The sequence below is a fragment of the Nycticebus coucang genome, chromosome 16 (genome assembly GCF_027406575.1).
Source record: "Nycticebus coucang isolate mNycCou1 chromosome 16, mNycCou1.pri, whole genome shotgun sequence".
Lineage (NCBI taxonomy): Eukaryota > Metazoa > Chordata > Mammalia > Primates > Lorisidae > Nycticebus > Nycticebus coucang.
In genome coordinates this window covers 69,579,606-69,601,064 of record NC_069795.1, presented here as the reverse complement: position 1 = coordinate 69,601,064, position 21,459 = coordinate 69,579,606, and the positions used below count along the sequence as shown (strand labels likewise).

The 21,459-nt window shown below is 46.5% G+C and overlaps 1 protein-coding gene across 1 annotated transcript in view; it reads left to right on the top strand.

Annotated features, from left to right (window-relative positions):
• The window catches only part of GPR156 (G protein-coupled receptor 156), a 116,766-nt gene extending 95,888 nt beyond the window's left edge, over positions 1-20,878 (top strand). Inside the window, exons 7-11 of the mRNA XM_053564183.1 lie at positions 862-957; positions 4,685-4,921; positions 11,127-11,285; positions 16,037-17,367; positions 18,307-20,878. Coding sequence (XP_053420158.1) covers positions 862-957; positions 4,685-4,921; positions 11,127-11,285; positions 16,037-17,338 — 1,794 coding nt within the window. The 3' untranslated portion in view covers positions 17,339-17,367; positions 18,307-20,878. The remainder of the gene's footprint in view (positions 1-861; positions 958-4,684; positions 4,922-11,126; positions 11,286-16,036; positions 17,368-18,306) is intronic.
• The last annotated feature ends 581 nt before the right edge of the window (positions 20,879-21,459 follow it).

The window sequence follows — 21,459 nt, the reverse complement described above, 5'->3', positions numbered from 1 at the left end:
AACAAGAAGATAAAGCTGTCTAGAGGAAGGAGAGTCAGCAGCTGGGGCTGCCATGCGTGCCTTGCCTGGGCCTGCAAGGTGTGCTGCTGCACGCACTACCTCTCTTGCCCCACGTCTCTTTATGGGTGTCTGCTGCGTTGTCAGCAGCACACTGGGATCTCGCAGTTCTCGCTGCTTCCACGTTATCAGTGAGGAAAAATTCCTGCCATGAGCCCCAGCCATGATGTACCCCTTATCGCCAAGAGGTCAAGGTAGTCTTTGGAGGTGGCGTTTGGAGCCGGTCAGGTCTGGTTCAAATCCCAGCCCTGCCAAGTTCACCAGCCTTGTGACACTGGGAAAGTTATTTAACTTCTCCAAATCTCTGTTTCCTCAAAGGTAAAATGGAGATGTTATTACTACCTATCATAGGGCTATGGTGACGATTAAGTGAAACAATGCAGGTAAAGGACTTAAGTGTCCCCAGTGCTCACTGAATAGAAAGTATTATATGTCTCCAGTCTCACAAAAAGGTGAGGAATCATGACGATGTGATATAATGTTAAATGTTCAACTATTTGAAAACAGCAGGTCCGTGATGAAACAGTTTGTAATTTGCTGAGGCACTAATTTGAGGCACAGCTCCACTGTGGCAGCAAAGCACATCACTGAGGATAAGTCCTGCTGCCGCTAGCAGCTAGGCATGAACATGTCAGCTCCAACGCTGAGTCACTCTCATCTACCTTCTACTGGAGTCACGTACATTTACAGTTTTTACATACTGAGGGGGAAATGGTGTGCTGTAGAGGAGCTCGCGCTCCAGAATGTTCACAGAGATCTGTGTGTCCCTGGTAATTGTGAGTCCTGACTCTGTGTCCCTCCTAGGTGACGGGGAGAGATGTGTCCTGCTCTTTGACCAGCACTCAATTCTGTGCTTCCCGGTACTCCGATGTCTGGATCGCTCTCGTTTGGGGTTGCAAGGTTGGTAACCACACCTCCCTGGAATGCAGTCTGTCACCAACAAAATGGATATGAAGAGAGAACACAGGAATTAACGAGATGATGTTTGCAAAGAATCTTGAACTCTGAGGGGGGAGTCACTTTTCCAACTCTTTAGACTCCCTAGTTTAGTCCTCCCCAAATCACACTGTTTCTCTCATTTCTTAGTCTGGCTTTTTAATTGATTTAGCAGTGCCAGTTTTCGGAGACATCTGACCCAACTTAATTTTTTCTCCTAAGTGCCCCTTATTATGCTTCTGTGTTTCTTCAAGATATGGGTCAAGGTGTCCTGCTGCCTTTCCTTTCATCCACCTCACTCTTGCTCTGGTGGGAAGCAGGGCTGGCTCTGAGACAGATGACAACATTCAGGGCATCCTTTGAGGTGTCCCCACTGTCTCAAAGTGTCTCTCATACTGCCCTAGTCTCCTGTCTTTAGACTCATTTGTCCTGTTAGATGAGCAGAAGTTGGGTATTGTTCCCAGAGAGTACAAGATACCTGCCTGAGACCCTAAGGGAGGTCCTCAGAACAAGATGGCTAGTTTTTAGCCTAGAGGACTGGCTCTGAGGGGTAAGGACAGACCTGTTTCAATGTACAGGGCACACCCTACGTGGCAGGAGGCTGCCTGTTGACTATCAGAATAGGAAGGCCTTATGAATTGATTAATGGCAGGGAGGAGGCATTTTTTTTTTTTTTAAGACAGAGTCTCACTCTGTTGCCCAGGCTAGGATGCCAGGGTGTCAGCCCAGCTCACAGCAACTCTAAACTCTTAGGCTTGAGCAATCTTCTTGCCTCAGCCTCCCTATTAGCTGGGGCTACAGGTGCCTGCCACAATGCCTGGCTAATTTTTCTGTTTGTAGTCGTTGGAAGTCTTGCTTTTGCTCAGGCTGGTCTCGAACTCCTGAGTTCAGGCAGTCCTCTTTCCTTGGCCTCCCAGAATGCTGGGATTATAGGCTTGAGCCACCGCGCCCAGACGGGAACTTTACTCATTCCTCCATCAGGAAAGTCTAAGAAGTGGTTGCTTCTGAGGAGCAGCCTGGGGGTGGGAAAGGCTAGGGCAGGAAAATGTTGCTTTATAACTATGTGTGTAAGTCACTCTGATGGAAATGTTTAAGAGAAAACGCTAGGAAGTGAACAGCTCTTGATCACTAGTATCTTGCTAATGGTTAAGAAAATGAGCTTCAGGCGGCGCCTGTGGCTCAGTGAGTAGGGCACCGGCCCCATATGCCAAGGGTGGTGGGTTCAAACCCAGCCCCGGCCAAACTGCAACAACAAAAAAATAGCCGGGTGTTGTGGCGGGCGCCTGTAGTCCCAGCTACTTGGGAGGCAGAGACAGAGAATCACTTAAGCCCAGGAGTTGGAGGTTGCTGTGAGCTGTGAGGCCATAGCACTCTACCCAGGGCAACAGCTTGAGGCTCTGTCTCAAAAAAAAAAAAGAAAATGAGCTTCAGAATGTGACAGACCAGAGTTTGAATTCTGACTCTGCCCTTTCCTAGTTGCTCTTGAGCCTCACTGAAAGAACCTCATTGAGTCTCAGTTCCCATGTTGTAAACTGGGCGTGAGGATAACAGCTTTTCTGAGCTGCTCTAAATTTCTAAAGAGTTCATGTATGTTAAGGGTTTCAGCCACTCCTGGCACAAAAGAGCTCAATAAATACCAGATATTATTACTACTTTTTTTCCACTGCCCCCGGACAGTTCTGGAAAATACAGTTCCTCTGTTAGCTCTTTGAGTCCCTATAGAAGAACAAGTCCTCCCAAGCCCAGAAACGTGGCATGTGCCCCACAGCAACTCACTTTGTGACTCAATTTGATTTATTTCCTCCATTGCCTTTTATATGCTCCCATTTCCATTTTATTTCACTATAATATCTCTCTACAGGACAAAGAAGAAAAAAAGAGTGGTGAGCATCAGGAGCCAGACCCCAAAGGCTCCCTGGCCAGTAAGGTGCTCCTAAAGAGAATTCCAATCTCCAAATTAAGTTCCAAGACCCCCACACACATCTGAGCCTATAGTTACCCCACAACCCACACTTCTCAGCAGTTAACGCAAATGATATGCAAGGATCAGATATGACTCACTCAAACGTGAGCCATGGATATGTAGAGGTTTTATTCATAGTTACTTCTCTTTTAACAAGAATTTTAATGAAATTAAAACCTTTGAATATTATTTGAACATTTCAAAATCATAAAATTAATTTCATTTGCCTTGATTAAATTACTAATGATCCAACTCTGCTGATTACCACCTGATGGCATCAGTCACCCAAAAGTCAGGCCACACTGGCCTCCTGACTTATGGGTCCTCTAGTGGTTGAAGATCTCAGGGTGGCCACATTTGGCCCTCGGGTCACATTTGGGAGACAGAGACAGCTATAGGCATTTCTGCCATGTTGATTCCGTCCCTCCTGGCACGGCCATTTCTCAAAAAAATTGTCTTTAGTGCTATCTCGTCAAGTAGGGTCAGTCAGTTGTATGATTTCAGGGTCACTAACAGGTATCCTGCTGACGCCTGACCTCACTTTCTTATTTTTGCAGTTTTTGGCTGGGGCTGGGTTTGAACCTGCCACCTCCCGCATATGGGGCCAGTGCCCTACTCCTTTGAGCCATAGGCGCTGCCCTGACCTCACTTTCTTTATCAGCTCCCCCTCTGAATACCATGGCTCCCACCCCACCTGGTTGCCCGTGGCATCTTCACATGCTGTGTTGTAAACGTGGACATTTGTGTGCTTATGTTAGATCTACCTGCCAGACTGGGTGCCTTAAAAGCCAGGGCCATGACACATTCTTTATAGCACTGTTCTCTGCCCTACACTTAGTACGCGACTTTGAACATACGTTGAACTTAGATACTGTGTATTATTGATTAAAAGTGTTGATTTCTATATAAATGGAGCTCCTCTGGGAGAGGCAACACCTTAAGGGGCTGCAAAATATGTTCTTCCTGGTACAAATGAGAACACCGAGAGCAGGTTTATATTCCCAGGAAAGAGGAAAGAATAGGGCTCTGGGGTCCTTGTGGTGGGGGCAGGGAATGTCACCAAGAGAGTGAAAGGTAAAGACGGGGCTTTTGCTGTCTGTGCCTACCTCACAGTCCTGCCTAGGTCCCAGCCTGCCCTTGTCTTTTTTCATCTTCCATAAACACTCACTGGCACAGAGCCACAGCTAGCCTATAGAGAGCCTTTGTGTATGTTAGGAAACAGTATCCCTTCTAGGCAGATGCAGTTTTGCAGTTGCAGAGCTTGGCAAGCAGATGGTTCCTTTGGGTAAATTAGAAAAAACAGCTCCTTCCTCTGGGCACCGCCCCTACTGTGGCATGTGACTTGACAAACAGATCAGGTCAATTTCAGCTTCCAGGCGGCTCTCTGTCCTCCTGGTGCCCAACAGCTCTTTCTGTAGGACTGAACCCACCGGTGTGTTCCTGTGCCTTGTCGCAGAAGAATCCTGTCTGGTGGGTGACTTGCTGATTCTGATTAACTAATTCTTAGTGAAAGAGAATAAAATATCATTGATGAAGTACCTACTAGGTATAAGGGGCTGTCCCAAGTCTTACTATTTGTTACCTTAGTAAATTCTCATGGAAACCTTAGATGTATTATTGGTATTATTATTATCCCAATTTTACAGAGGAGGAAATGGGTTCCCACCTTACTGCTCTTCACCGTGTGATTCCACTCCTTTGAGCCTCTGGTTCTCCTCTCTGCCCCAGGGTCTGCTGCTGCTGTGTGGTGCCTACCTGGCTGGCCTCACTAACCACGTCAGCTCTCCTCCTGTGAATCAGTCCTTTACCATCATGGTTGGGGTCAACCTCCTGGTCCTGGCTGCTGGGCTGCTTTTTGTGGTCACCAGATACTTGTACTCTTGGCCCAACCTGGTCTTTGGACTCACATCTGGAGGCATCTTTGTTTGCACAACCACAATCAACTGCTTCATCTTCGTCCCCCAGGTATGCTACAGGAAAAATCTGACAAGACTGGTCCTCTTGGTCACGCTATTGTTTTTGCTGGATGCAACCAATTGCTCACTTTGTTCTCTACTGATAACCCCTCTATGTCATTTGTTGGAGAGTCAGAAATCAGGCAGGATTCCCAGTGAGCTGGACAACTCTGCCTTTCTTCACTGTCCTGAAGGAAGACAGCACTGCTCCCTGGTCATCAAGGATGGGAGGCCAGAGTGGACCACGCAGTGATGGCAACCCCCATTTCCACCCTTCGCAGCTGTGGTGCCTGTTCCTTGGGCAGGCATCAGAAGCAGCTCCACCCACCCTCCAGTCCCCTGCTCTCCTTCCCAATCCCCCCTTCACTTCAATCATGTTATTTTTTTCATTTGTCTGGAAACCTTTATGTCTTTCCAATTGGGGATTGCAGATTTACAAGGAAAGATCCATTTAGAGCTGTATGATTTAAAATGCTTTTCCTGTCTTCTTATTAGAAGAATCTTTATGAAATATTGCTTTTTTTTATAAGAAGGAGAAATAAAAATATGTTTCATATTATGAGGATTAAGAAAAATATCAGGCTGGGAGCAGTGGCTCATGCCTGTAATCCCAAAACTCTGGGAAGCCAAGGTGGGGGGATTGCTTGAGTTCAGGAGTTTGAGATCATTGTAAGCAAGAACGAGACAGGCCCCTCCCCCATCACTATTAAAAACAGAAAAAAATTATCTTGGCATTGTCATAGCAGGTGCCTGCAGTCCCAGCTATTTGGGAAGCTGAGACAGGAGGTTCACTTGAACCCAGGAGTTTGAGGTCATGTGAGCTAATTTGCCACAGGACTCTAGCCTGGGCAACAGAATGAGTCCTAGTCTCAAAAAAAAAAAAATAATAATAAAAAAAATAAGAAAAAGAAAAAACGTAAATGAGGAAGGAAAGTAGAAGCAGAAATAGCCAGATAGCAAAAAAAGAAGAAAGAGAGCCAGAGGAAAAGAAGGGATCCACAGGCTCAGAAGGGAAAGTGATCAGTAATGTTCGTGTTGTGCCCTAGGGATTGTGGAACCACTTACATCTAAGTTAATGAACTCAGCGTTAGGCACTCCCTGTTTCCCTCCTAGTGCTCCTTTATTCCCCTGTGAGGCCCCCCTCACCCTTCTCTTCCTGAAGACCCCATGCTGATTCCCAGTGAAGCTTCCGGTTGACTATTAACTGCATCCTCTGGAGGGAGCTAACTGATCATTTAAGTGTTGGCTGGTGGAGGGTTATGGTGCATTTTTGAAAGGGGGAGTGTACCTTGAGTTGTGATGGTGTGACACAAGCATGGGCCCTTTACACTTCTGCTTGTTCCTAAATTCTCATGAAAACACTGAACAGAATAAATGAACATGGAAAACTCTGCTGCAGCAGCACTGGAAACCAAGGACGGATATTGCCTCCATGCCAGAAACTGAAGGGACGTTTGCCAAATCTTAATGTTATAAGAACTGGAACGAAGGAAAGAACTGAGAGCTGAAGCTTATTTGTCTGGAATGTAGCAGAAATGGTCTCTGAAAAGCAAGGACTTTTGCTCCCTAGGAGATGGAGAAAAGCAAGTGGGCAGCGGACTTTGGGCAAAGCCCGATGGCTAACATCATTGATTGTTAACTTCTTTGCCAACCCTTTTCTTCCATGTTTATCTCCACTAGAGAGATTGAAAGAACTAAACTATTGCTTTGCCAGCCTCCTTGACAGCTAGTAGTGCCAAAACACCACTATTTTGAATAATAGCGGTTTTCTGGGAAGCTTCTGAGAAAGCTTCTTCTCTCCGGAAAAAAAAAAAAAAATGATGAGCATGGTTGAGATCACCTCTTTTACCTTCTTCCTGCCTTGAATGTATGCGATACCTGGAAATATAACAACCATCTTGTACCCATGAGGAGAATATAGCTCTTCTCATGTAAGACTATAAATTTAGGGGGAAAGGATCTATGAAAGAAATCTGCAGTTCACAAGAAAAAGACCACACATTTCTCAAGTTCTCTGAAGTAGAACAGAAGTTTTTAGAAGGCACCTGATTTGTCTTGGCAATGAAATTCAAAAAATATTGCCTCTGTCAAACTAAAGCAAACTGTCATGAAAGGACATAATCTTAGATAATGAAATATTGAACAAGGATGAGAAACAGTGTATTAAATAAGAAACCCCAAAAGAAATACTGAATAGACAATTAGACCTTGCAAAACATTGAATTAATGAATTCATTTAAGGAGACAGAAAGGAAGAAAACAAATAGAAATGGGAGATTAGGTAAGAAAATAAGGAAAGCATCTAGGGATATAATTGAAAGCTATAATAGGAGTCTCTGAAAGAGAACAGAATAATTCGAAGTGATCATCAAGGAACTATTAGAGGAAAGCCTTCCTGGCCCCAAACAAGACCACTGTCTGAAGATGAAGTGAATCAGTGACCTATAATGTTGCCCTGCTTACATCTCTGTCCACCCTCTCCTGTCACACTACCTCCTTGTACCCCAAACCTCTGCCACATGACTTCTGCTTCCTCTGGTGCACCTAGGACAGGAGTGACATCTGAGTGCTCTGATCTACAGACCAAAGGGCAGGATAAAGGACAGTTTGAAATGTGACTTGCAGGTTTGAGCTAAGCCACAGGCACTGGATTTGTCGGAATAGGAGTAGAAATGAACGACTGTGGGGTGCAGGAACTGGGGAGGGACAACACTGGCCTTTCTCTTTCCTTCTGTCTGGCCCTCTTCTCCTTTTCCTCCTAGTTTTCTTGAACTTCCTTTCTCTTACTCTATCTTTCCTCTTCTGTTTTCTTTCTCATTCTTCCCCCACTGAACTGATGATGATTTGAAACTAAAAAATATATTTTATAAGCTTAGGAGGTAAATTCTTTTACAAAATGTAAAAATAACTGAGGTTAGTCAGTCTTGTGTGTGTTCCTCTCAGGCTCAGAGGTCTGAAGTAAACGAACAGATTCTCCTCGAGAGACTTACACTGGGTCTTCCCAGGAGAGTGGGACAGCTGACAACATTTAAGCAAGTGTGTGAGGGGAGCTGCGTGGTGGCAGGTTGGAGGGAGGGGCGCTTGCAGCCGGGTGGGCTTCCCTCCTCCCACTGAGCTGTCAGACGGGGTGTGACGGGCAGGGGTTGGGAAAGCAAAGGCACAGATTACCCCCCAGGGGCAGCCAGGCGGCGCCAGAGAGCTGGGTGAAATGGATGACGTTACTGAAGAGGCAGGTGGATCCAAAGCTTTCTGCACAGGCCCTCAGGAAATGCCAGGAGTGTTTATGCCAAGCAGTAGCCGTAATCAGCCTGTCTCTGCTTTTGTGACTGGAATGTGACCCGTCCTACCCCTCACTCGCTCTGAGAGGCAGGCAGGTCCTGAGGTAAGACATTTTTTCTCTAAGCCCCAAAGTGTTTCATCTCCCCTCCATGAAGACAGTTAGGGCCTTGTACTCTGGTTTATAGTTACTTCTTGATGTCCCAGCACCCTTACTAGACCATCGTTTGTTAAAGGAAACCTTCCTTCATTTGTTCATGTATCCATCCATCCAGGTACTAACTTCTGGGAACACAGTTGAAGACTTGGCCTCACCTGTAGGTTTAGTAGGGAGCAGACATGAACCAAATCATGATACATGTGTCGAGAGCTTTGGGTACGCCAGGCTAAGGAAGACCCTCCCCGGTTTGCCAGGGAACTCAGTGACTCCTTCTCAGAAAACAGAGTGTTTGAGCTCAGTCCTGAAGGAATAGTAATAGTTCATTAAGCAGATGATGGCATTTCAGATAGGAGAACCTCATGACCAGAGGCAGAGAGGTGTAGGGAGAACAGGGTTTATTTAAAGCACAACAAGTCTTCGGTATTTTTGAAACACAAATGGAAATGAGGAGAGAATGACAAGAGGTAAGAAGGGCAGGCCCTGGTGTGTCCTGTCAAAGACTCCACATTTTATCCCCTTGTAATAGCTTCCTATTGCTGCTGTAATAAATTACGACAGATTTAGTGGCTTAAAATAATGGAAATTTATTAAGTTACAATTCTGGAGGACAGAAATCTGAAATATATTCTGACTAAAAAAATCAACATGTCAGTGGATCTGTACTCCTTCTGGAGGCTGCAGGGGAGAATTCGTTTCCTTATTTTTTCCAGTTTCTAGAGGCCACCTGCATTCTTTGAGTCACTGTTCATCCCTCCAAATCTGAGCCAGCAGTGTGGCATATTCAAATCTCCCTCGATAGCCTCTGTTTTTGTTGTCACATCTTCTACTCTGCCTCAGACCCTCCTGCCTCCCTTCTGTGTTACTTTGGGTGCACCTAGATAATCCAGACTAATCTCTCCATCTCAACATCCTTAATTTGTTCTCATTTGGAAAATTCCTTTTGCTATGTAAGGTAGGATATTCACAGGTTCCAGGGATTAGAAGGTGAAGAACATCTCCGAGGAGCCGTTATTCAGCCTTCCACATCCACATAGCCCAGAGGCTGAGAAAGCCGGAACATGTCTGTCCTTCTGAAGGGTCAAGTCTTGAGGACCAACATCTTCACAAATAAGGAATTAAGGGAGGTGGAGGGAGCTTTAGTCACCGAGTACCTGACTTGACTCCACCTGGCCAACTTAAAGAGAACAGACTGGAAGTGCCCTCACGCCAGTGTTGAACTATCCTCCAGCAGCCCTGCAGAGATGCCTCAGACTGGGGGTGCTAAGGGAAAGAAAGGAGAAGCTGTACTGCTAAGGAAAGGGGGGCAGGGACCTGAGCAGAAGCAGAAACACTGCAACACCGCCAGGGTCAGTGCTAGAGGAGAAATCCTAGGAGGTCTGCTCCGTTCCCCAAGACCAGGGAGTGACTGTGTGGTGCTGGCTCCATTGGTTCATGAGTCAGGTGGTGAGCTGATGGCATCCCTCAGGGGGAGAGGGGCCTTTGAGAAGGGCATCTGAGAGGTGACATTCCTGGCCTGACCCTGCACAGGTCACACAGGCTCCTGACAAGATGGACTCATGCTGAGTCAACAGAGGACCCAAGAGGACTTGGGTGAGAATGTGGTGTTGAAATTGATGGTGGGGATTTAGAATTCTATCTGAGATTTGTAAAATCTGAGTTGCATTCCATAGTCAGAATTTAATAAATGTTTGATGAGTAAGCCAGGAAATTCCACATTCCTTCTGAGGCTACCCATAGATACCTCAGCACCATTTCTAGAACTCATGCACCAAACCCCCCAGCATCTATCACTAGGATGTTTAGTTATGGGGATTCCTAGGGGAAAAAGAGAGGTCTCTACCACAGTGGCATCCTCTGTCATTCACATCGCTGGCATTCCCCAGGTAGAGACAGTGTCCCAAAGGCTTGGGAAGACCCCTGTTTGTGAATGTTCTCTGTTCAGCTCCATCCCTGCTAAACTAAACAGCTCATGTTTGCACAGATTGTTTCCAAGCTCAGTTTTTCCTAAAGAATCTTCCCTAGGACCTCCACAGTTAACAGTCTCTCTCTTCATCAACTGCGTGAGCTCATATGGAGGGGCCCAGTGCCCTGGTTACAGCTGGCGTTCTGCTGGTAACTCTGGCTTAGACAAACTCCTTTATGATCTTTTCTCATTTGTCAGCTCTCAGACCTAACATTCTATCACAGTGTTTCTCAACCTTCCTAATGCCGCGACCCTTTAATACAGTCCTGTGGGTTGAGAACCACTGTTCTATCATGTTTATTGACATTTGTGGCTCTCTGTTTGAGCCTTAATAATTGACTTGGATTGTAAAGTCCACCAGCAAGGAACTGGGTTTTCAATAGAAGCAAGTACACCATTAGTGAATAAATGAGAAATAATTAAGAATAGCTTCATACAACTAGAAATGAGTTCATTTGAAGCATTCAGTGTATAGATGGCTTGAACCTATGATAGCTCCTAAGGGCTGGCTTTAGAACATGGCTCTGGAAGTGCACTTCAACTCTGGTTGTGTTTGATAAGTTTGGCAATGGGGCAGCATATGGGCCAAGGTTGTTCTATTTCATCTGTCATCTTTTGGCATTTTTAAAACTCTCTAACCTTAACGTTCTCTTTACATTCTGTCATTACTGTCTATGAGCTCTCCAGAGGAGAGACAAGCTGGTGCACGTGTATATCCATGGCAGTGCCCTCCCTTGGTGTTTGCGAGAGAGAGAGAAGGAATGTGCTTCTTGATGTGTAATTAAATAAGTAACATGTGTTCTTTTTATCTGGCAGCTGAAGCAATGGAAGGCATTTGAAGAGGAAAACCAAACAATCAGACGCATGGCCAAATATTTCAGCACTCCCAGCAGAAGCTTTCCTACCCAGTATGGTGAGGAACAGAACTGCCGCCCAAGAGGAGAGAAAAGTTCCATGGAGAGGCTCCTCACGGAAGTAAGCTGCACCCCCGCCTGGCAGATCCCCTGCAAAGAAGAATTCTGGTCATGCAGCAGCGGCCCCCCAGATGCTCTCATGGCTACTATTCTTTTTTCCTCCCATTCTCCCACTTCCCTGAACAGCAAGCAAAACTTCAACATTTCCCCCGTGACCCACATTTGCTTCATTCATTCAATGAACAGACGTATATTAAGTCACTCGTCAGCATTATGCCAGCCATTGTACTAAGTGCAGATGGGCAAAAACATAGTTCCCACCCTCATGAAGTTCACAACTGAGGAAACAACATATAAATTGTGATAAGAATTATGAAGGGAAAACTCAGTGTGGTAAGACAGAAAAATGGGGTAGTGAGGGTGAGGGAACCTGGTCAAAAGATTCTCTGAGCTAAGGGCTGAAGGTAACAGTACATAGTGGTTGGGCAAAGAGTACAGGGAAAAGCATTCCAAATAGAGGGAACAGCAATGTAAAGGCCCTGAGCTGTGGTGGACACTGGCTTCTGTGTGATACTCTTTTCACATAGAGTGGTGCCATCGTGTCCAAGATCTTATGGGGCCCTGACTCTTTCCCAGATAGTGACTGAGGATCTCAATCAGCCCAGAGAGTCCAGACATGGGGAAGGGGACTAAAAAGGGGCTTCTGAATGTTACTATAGCACCAAGGAGGAACCAGGCAGCCCCTAGCTCTTATTTCTTCTGTGCTCGAGCCAGAGTTGGCTGCTGTCCCAGACTTGGGCAGTGTTGTGAGTGCTTGAAGAAAGCACGTGGAAAAGCTTGAAGGCTGCATTGACTCAGGAAGAAGGCACAGGGCCCAGAGGAATTAGTCAGTATTTTGACACTAATTGAATTATATTCCATATTTTATTCAGTTCAGAACACATCTAAGTAGGTGCTATTTGGAAAATTGGGCCTTTGTGTAATTGGACTGCCACCTGGGAGGTAATAGTCCCTGGTGAGAAGACGGTTTGATGGGAACCTACAAAACACAATAGATGAAAGGGTCTGGTCTGCCTAGGCACCCACCGTCCTCTGGTCTCCCACTCAGTACCCTTGGTTCCGGGCCTCTTTTGTCCACCAGAGAAATATCTCTCCATCTCTTTTTTATTTATTACGTATTTGTGATATTATTTCAAAGCCAGATTTCTTCCCACCTGGAAAGTGAGTAGCATTGCCTTTGATACTCTATGAAGTATCAAAGAAGCATTTCCCCCCCAGCTAAACAGGAGGCCAGAAACTTGGCTGAAACACCCAGGACGGTTTTCATTCACCATCAGTTAATGTTGCAACAGCCAAGTGGACTGACTCTTAGCCTTATGGTAATGTGCAGCATGCTATTTGTACTCCTGCCATGCTGCCCTGCTTCCCACACAGGGACTCAATCTGCTCCATTCTAAAGGATGCCTTGAGTCTGCAGAGGAAAGGCCCTCCACATAGGCAGTAAAAGCTGGCCTTCCCAGCACACACTACCCTGCAAGCCCTTCCCCAGAGCTGGCCTGAGAACCAGCATCTGATCCTAGGGCCCCATGGCAGGCCTACACAGAACCCAGTAGTTTCGTCCCCAGCTCCAGTGCTGCCCACCAGGTAAACATAAATCTCTCTCCTGCCTCAATATGTGCACCTGGGGTGGCTCATGGTTGGAGGGCCCTATAAAGGGCCCTCTGCCGTTCTGGTGCCCCCTTTACTTTAACATGCTCTCAGCATCCATCTTCGCATTCTTATCTCTTCTTGCCCCGATGGCCAGGGGTCCACCAGATGCTGTTTAGAATGGCTTTCCTATCTTGAGTGAAGCCCGGTAGATAGAGACTTCTACATTCTGCCACCAAGGAAACCCACCTATGACTTTTCTTCCTTGAACCCCAGAAACAAGAGGTTGATTCCATTTCTCCTCATGGCCTGCACCCTATGAAACACACCAGTAGTCATGTTGCTTTCCCTAATGTACCAAGAGTAATAATTAATAAGCTCATTGAAATGCAACTGCAACTGTGGTCAGATTTTGGTCTCACAATGGCAGCACCTCACACTACGCCTCTAATGAGTATGCAGCCAGGGTGAAAACAGTCGCACTTCCTTTTCTGGTAGAAGGGGTATTTACTGTTTAGGTTGACATTTCTAAATATGTCAGCAGCCAGCTTCAGATGTTTGGTTTGCTGAGAGAAGATTATTCTTCCCAACTCAGTATTTATTCTGTTTTTCTATACTCAAAAGACTTTGTGGATAAAGCACTAAAGGCAGCCCTCAGATTTTGCTCACTGGAGTATTTGTCATCAGATAACTGCTTCTTCGTAACTCTGTGAGGCAACAGAGGCCTGCGGAAGGCCTCTGTTGAGAAAGTGCAAGGTGGGCTGCAGAAGGAGGGGCTGGGAGAGGAGGGCAATTGGGGTCCTTCCTGTGCAGCCATCACAGTCACCCCGTGAGATCCTCAGAGAGAATTGGCACAGGCCAGATGCCATGAACAGGCCGAGTGTCCCCTGGTACTCATCCACACGGCTCCTAGTGAGTCCTTGAGTCATCTGCACTTAACCAGCAATGCCCAGACCTTATCACTCTGTAGGTGCTTAGCTGAAAGTCCCTTCTGCTTTATTCATCAGCTGCTCACTGGTCCTCAACTCTCTCCTGATGGTAAAAGAAGTAGCTAAGCCAGGGTGAAACTGGAACTGCTAACTATTAGAAAAATCCCCTTCCTGCTCATACATGGGGAGCAGTGCGGCTGCCTAGGGTGGTACTAGTCAGAATATTGGGCTATTTTACTTAACCTATGTTCCCTTAAAGCTACAGTCTCCAGCCCCCAGGCCGTGGACTGATAGAGGTCCACATGTGGCTGCACATAGCAGTGGGAGAGAAGCAAAGCTTCATCTGTGTGTACCGCCATTCCCATCACTCACTGATTCTACATTATGATGAGTTGTATAATTATTGCATTATATGTTACAATGTAATATAACAGAAATAAATTACAGCCAGGTGTGGTGGCTCATGCCTATAATCCCAACCCTGTGGGAGGCTGAGGAGGGAGAATTGCTTGAGTTGAGGAGTTTGAGACTTGTCTGAGACCCTGACTCATAAAAAAATGAAAAACCCGCCAGGGCACTGTGGTGAGTACCTGTAATCCCAGCAGCTTCCAGAGGCTGAGGCAGCAGGATGCTCACAGCTGGAGTCTGAGGTTGCTCCCCTGAGCTATAATGCCATTGCACTCTGCTCAGGGCATAGGATGGAACTCTGTCTCAACAACAACAAAACAAAACAAACAAAAAAAAAAAAAAAAAAGCAAGGAAATAAAAAGAAAGAAAGTACACAATAAATGTAATGCATTTGAATGAATCATCCTGAAACCATACTCCCACATCTGGTCCATGGAAGAATTATCTTCCATGAAACTCGTCCCTAGTGCCAAAAAGGTTGGGGCCTGCTGCCTTAGAAGATCATTCTAGGTCCCCAACAATAAAAATATATATATATATAAAAGAAGATCATTCTAGGCAACTTTCTCATGTAAACTTGGTTCAGTCCATAGGCAGCTTATATTATTATCCTAAAAAGGGAACATCCTTTTGTTTCTAGGGCATAACTATTGTATGTCCAAATGTCCATCCTCAGTTTCTAAAGGTGATGGCAGCAAAAGGCACCATTTTGTTATTCTGATAAGCACTTCCTAGAACATAATACTTATGTTTTTACCTTCCCTGAGCTCTTAACACCATGTTATCTGCCCAAGCCCAGCTGTTCCCTCCTGAAGATCTCATCCCTGCTTCTCTGCTTCTGAGCAGAAGAAATTTCCAAAGGGACACATAGCTGCTGTATCCAGGAAAGCTGTCCAGGGTCTAGTCGTTCCCTACACATCCACTGCCAACAGTGCCCCAGAATCTTGCAGTTGGGATCACATACATCTCTGTAGTTGTCATCTGCCAGCCCTCTTGGGCACAGTCTGGTGGTCAGCTATGTCTATGTAGCAAGTAAGCAACTCGGCAGCAGAGCTGCCCCAGCCTTGTTCATCTCCTGGACTCCATTCTAGGTCAGTTGAATCAAGCTTTCAGGGACTTAGGCCCAACAATCCTCTTTTTTGTTTTTTTTTTTAAAGCTTCTCTGATAGTTCTGATGCATTCACTTCTTTAGGAGATGCCAGCAACCGATACCACCCCAGATTAGCTCTGCCTCTCATCCAGCCTAAGGAAGTGCTGACACTGACCTGAGATTCTCTTTGGCCCCTCCTAGCTCCAGTCTTTTTTATTTGGCCCAGGAACCTCCACCCTTCTCCTTGTTCTTTCTATCTTCTAGACTGTTTAGCAAGAGGCAAAATATGTGTTTCCTCATTTGTTCATCCCCTACAGATGTACTTCAGATTCATTAATATTTTGCAAAAGTATGATAAGCCCAGAGTTGGACCATCCCAAACGTCACTCAGGCTGGCGTCCTGCAGAATGACCTGACCCTCTCAGTTCTGGGGTAGGGTCAGAGGGTGCATCTAAGCAGCACCGGAGACAATGCCACACAACCTGGGGATGTATGGGGGAGATGACAACAATGAAAACTTGTCGCTATTTATTTCACCTCATCACTGCCAGGTGTTGTGCATATCAACTCATTTCACCTCATGGAGGAACCTCTTCATCGGGGAGGCTACCAGCCAATAAATCCCTTGGACAAACTGGAATTTAAACCAAGGTCTGAAGCCACAGTTTCTCCATCCTGGGAGGCAGCATGAGACCCTCAGCAGCATCTTTTGTTGATGTTTTTCCTTTTATTTTACAGAAAAATGCTGTGATTGAAAGCCTGCAGGAACAAGTAAATAATGCCAAAGAGAAACTAGTGAGGCTGATGTCAGCTGAGTGCACCTATGACCTCCCAGAGAGGGCTGTCCCACCTGCCTCCTCCCAGAGCAAGAACGTCCAGACCACAGCCTTGGCCCTGCGGCCTTTGGAATGCCTCTCTGGCTCTCAGAATGATACCGGTGTGGCTGCCCAGGACCAGCATAGCTCAGTGCCCGCCTTAGGTGCACTAAGCCCTGAGAGGCCTGAGAAGGATACCAGCCCCTCCCGAGGGCAGCAGGAGAAGTCTGATCTGAAACAATTTTCGGATCATTTAGACTCATGTTGTAGCCAGAAGGCACAGGGTGAGCAAGCCAAGAACACAAAAGGAGGAAAGCAGGTTTCTATTGTCCCCAGCCACAGCCTCCTACCAGCTATGGGAGGCACTGATGCCCAGACACTGAGGCAGCTGGAGAACTCAGAAGCACCCCCAGAGCAGCCGTCAAGGGTCAATTCAGTGATCAGGGAGAAACTTCAGGAAGTCTTACAAGATCTGGGCCTGGGCCCTGAGGCTCCACTGCCCTCCTCCCCGGCTCGTCCCCAGCAGCTATGGAATATCTGTTCTACCTTAAGCCCCCAGAAGATGCCCGTTTCCAAGGAGCTGGGCTTCAGCCCGTACCTGATTAGGAGAAGGTGGGCAGCTCAGCGGGCTTGCTCACGCCTTCCTGGCTCTGTACCCTCATGCAGACCAAATAGGGCTTTTCCTGGGGCACACGGTGGGCTGAATATGCAGAATACGGACAGCCCCAGGCTGGCCCCCCAAACTGCTGATTCCAGGGTACCAGGACCTTCTTCCAAGAAGCCTTCTTTCCTTCCAGATCCTCAAGGCAGGCCAAGCTCCCTAGAGGGGAGCAAACAAAGCCAGACAGATCCCCAGGGAACTGGAGGGAGCGATGTGGTCTTTCCTTACCAGCCTTCTGGTTCTGCTGCCCCATGTCTACCCACACCCTCACCTAACTTGCCTGAACAGTGGCAGCTGTATCCCCCAGCGTCCCCAGGCTGTCCCTCCCTGTCTTCTCAGTACAACTACTTTGACACTGAGTCCAGCAGCTCAGATGAGTTCTTCTGCCGCTGCCACCGACCCTACTGTGAAATCTGCTTCCAGAGCTCCTCTGAGTCTAGTGACAGTGGCACATCAGACACTGACCCTGAGCCTGCCAAAGGGGTGGCTTCCTGGGAAAAGCTGTGGGCCCGCTCCAAGCCCATAGTGAACTTCAAAGATGACTTGAAACCCACACTGGTGTGAAAAGCAGCAGAGCTGGTCTGGACCTAGAGGTGAGTCCATGAGAAGCCCTACGAAGGCCCTTGGGCAGAGAGCCGATTTCTGGTCTTTAGGAAACAGACCAGTGCCCCACACTGAACCAGCCCTTAACATGTTTCGGCTGTGCTCCAGCTTGCTCCCTGTGTTACTATGAGCACTTCTTGATCTATAAAAAGAAGGGTATTGCCTGTCTTCTTACTATCTCACAACATCACTGTAAAAGACTCCAGCTGAGTGACCATAAAAGATGCTGACTCCTTAGATGAAAGGTGCTAAATGAGCACATAGGGTTTTCTGTCTGGGTCAGCCTGCATTCTACAGAACTAGTAATATGTGATACATAGCAGGTGGACGGCTGAATGGACAGACAGGCGGAGAAATGGATAGGAAATTTCTGTAGAACTTGCACCATGGGGTCCAACGGGCCTTTTGGTGGACAGACCTGCCAGGAAGGTGGCGATTTTGTTTCTGCCAAAGTCTGTGAACAGTACCACCCTGAGATTCTGGTTTCTGGACCGACTGAGCTCAGAGCCACATTTACACTGCTATTTCTTGTTCTCGTCTTTCCACTATTATGTCACCTCACCCTTGTCCCTGAGACAGCCAGATCTCCACACACCCAGAGAATACCAGATCTTTCTCCTGGGCTCAGTATGTGCCTGACACCCAGACTGTCCCCTGCTCTGATGGCCCATCCCTTTGACTCTCCCACTGGTGCAGTTTTGCACTGAGAGGAAGCATGTACCAGAACTCTGTTGGGGCAGGGGAGGTTTTGGTGCCACTGGGATTACGTGACTACAAATAGCACACAAACCTGGAAGCCGGATGAGGAGATCAGAAGGAAGAAGTGTGGGGCAAGAAATCAGGAAAGAAAAAAAGTCTAGCACTGTACTGGGCAAATTTCAGTGATTCCTCATGATAGCTCTGTGAAGTAGATACTCTTGTTTTTATAGACGGGGAATATAAGGCTTAGAGGAAGGAAGTAACTTCCCTCAACGCCACACTGCTGGACAGAGGCCAATGGAGGACTTCCAGCTCCTGGAACTCCATGTTGGTGGACTTCCCTGGGGACACAACTCTTCAATCATTCTTCTGGGAGCAGCGGGCAAGGCTTGGTAGGTCAGATAGTAAAGCAAGGCCAGTGTGAGACACTTGCAGTCTGGGATAACAAAACTGATTCTTCATCTCGGGAAGCAGGCCTCCACTTCCTTGCTGCCCTGGGGCACACCCCCACCTCCCCAGGAAGCTGGTGAAGGATGAGCGCCAGGAACTTGTCCACTGCCAAAGCCACAGGGGGAGCACAGCTGGGTCCACTCTGTTTATTGCTGAGCTGATTGTTGACAGGCTGTCATCTGCCCCAGTCCCGTGTGTACATCTGTGGGTGTGCACATGCGTATGTGAAGGACTTTGGCCCTCATTAGATGTGCTCAGTGGGGGCCTTTGGCTCTACAGGTCTTGTGGATTTATCATGGACTCTTGAGGCTGCTGACACCCTGTGATTTCCCCAGCCACTGGACCAACAGGCCCTCCTGGTAGCACAGCTTCTTCTATCATCTACTTCAACATATGAACTTCTTAATTTATTCTATGTGTGGGTTTATCATTTGTTCTGTGTTTGCTGTCCAAGTGGTACTTTAATAAAAGAGAAACGACTCCCAATGCAAAGCTCTTCAGAAATTTTAGTTTTGGGCTGGGGAAAACGGGCCCCGAGTAGACTGAACCACCCAAAAGAGGGGAACCACAGAAGTTGCTACTGGATGACCCTGAATTCCAAGGGTACCTTCTACCAGACTTCTGTCTGTAACAGACCCTTCTGTTGTCTCCCTGTGCAGCATCTTACCCCAGAAACACTTCCCTCACTGGGTAGAGGAAACACTGGAGACCCTGAACTCATCCCACCCCCTGGGAGTCCTGTGTCTGGGCTTCCCCTCCCTCAGCCCCATCCCGCAGTCTACCACCACTAGCAGCCTATTATTCACTAATAAGGACCCTGCAGACGCTAAACCTGGCAGTCCTTCTTGCCATGTCACACTGCTTCTAGACCAGTGATTTTCAACCGGTGTGCTATGGCACCCTGCTGTGCTGTGAGAGGATCTTAGATGAGATGTGCTTTGAAAATATGTAAAGATCATTAAATTATTTTTGAAAGAAGTTCAAAGCATGGTAAGTATATTCTTTTTATTTTTTCACTCTTTTTTTATTAACATAATTTGAGTGCCGTGGAAGTTTAACTATACATTCAAGTGTGGTGTGAGATTTAAAAAGATTGAAAAACACTAGTCTAGACCCTTGGCCTCCCCATCCCAACCCTTCCACACTTCCATCCTTTTATCCAGAATTTCTTTCCCCACTTTGTGTACCTTGTGAATTAGTCACCTTTCCAGACTCAGGTGTGAACGTACATTCTCTCTTCAGCTCTTCCTGAACATCCCCAGGTAAAACTGATGGGTCCTCTAGTTAAATAAGGAAGAACGTTTAGGGGGTTGTCCTTTGGATTCAGCTGTATAGAAACTTCTATCATTCCTTTGACCTAGAATGACTTTGTAATCCTTGCCAGACCTAGTGGAAAAGGTAGAGAATTTACCCTAGATATTCCTTATTTGTCATTTGGTTTGAATACTACATACCAAACACCATGACTGCCTGCCCCAAAATATTGTCTCCAAATCTACTGTTTGTTCTGTGTACTAGTCGTCTTCAGCTCCTTTCCTAAATCTTCTACCCAAGACCAGCTAATCCACTGATGAAATTCTTAAAAGGCTGAGTGTGCAATGAATTGTAGCCTGCTCTTGGTTGTTAAGCTCTTGAAGAAAGGGCAGTAAATTGTGCGAAGGAATCTAAAATAAGTAAACATTGTCTCTGCTGCTGTCACTATGCTATGCAAGTCTCTGTTTGTCCCAAGGTGCAGCATGGAGCCAGTCTGACTCTGACCCCAGCATATGTTCTCTGCTGACTGAACATCTTGGACTTGGACTTGGACTTGCATCCACTCTGATCCCAAAGTCTTTTCTTATCTCCTGGCTTGTCCCAAACCCTCTTTGTACTTGGCCTTCCTGGACTTCAAAGAGGAGAAAAAGCATTAGATATAGGAGGCCTAGTTTTTGTTTGTTTGTTTTTTAATTTTTTTAGGGCCAAGTTCTTACTATGTTCTTCAGGCTGGCCTCAAACTTCTAGGCTCAAGCAATCCTCCCATCCCAGCCTCCCAAGTAGCTGGGAATACAGGCATGAGCCACCACCAGGCCTAGTGTAGGAGGCCTGTTTTTATGGAACCACATCACTTGGATAATGTGTCATGAGATTAGAGAAAAAAATGAAAAATAAATAAATAACAAAGAATCATGTAACTTTGAAAATGAAAAAGAGGAAAGCCTGGAACTTGTTATAATTACCTTAGAATCCCCTCACACTTAGCACTGTGCCTGGAACATGGTTGCCCAGCAAGTGTTCGTCAAAAGAAATCAATTAAGAGAGAGTCACTTCATTAGAGCTATTTCAAGGGGGAGCACGGTAAGGCAGCTCACAACAGTTCACCCAGGAAGCAGGGCTTAGGTATCTTATCAGCTTATATTATATATCCCTATATTATATTATGTTGTTGACTCACCTAAGTTTAAAGTTGTTGTGCTAATATTTGAACCCCTTGTCAAAATTAGTAATTTTAGATGGGCTCTCTCTTGCATTAAATTTTTTTTGAGACAAGGTCTTACTCTGTCACCCAGGCTAGAGTGTAATGGCATCATCACAGGTCACTGCAACCTCAAACTCCTGGGCTCAAGTGACCCTCCTGCCTCAACTGCCCAAGGAGCCAGGACTACAGGTGTACACCATCACACTTGGCTAATTTTTCTATTTTTTGTAGTGACTGGATCTCGCTCTTCCTCAGGCAATCTGCCACCTCAGTCTCTGAATGTGCTAGGATTACAGGTGTGATCCACCATGCCCAGCTTCCATTAATTTTTGTACAATAATTTTCTACCCCTATTGCAATGCCTGGGCTTAGACACCCACGTGTCTGTGTGGCTGCTAGCAAGTTGCATACATAACCTTTTTGTGGCTCAGTTTCCCCAGCTACAAACCGGGATAAAGCACCTACTTCATGAGATTGT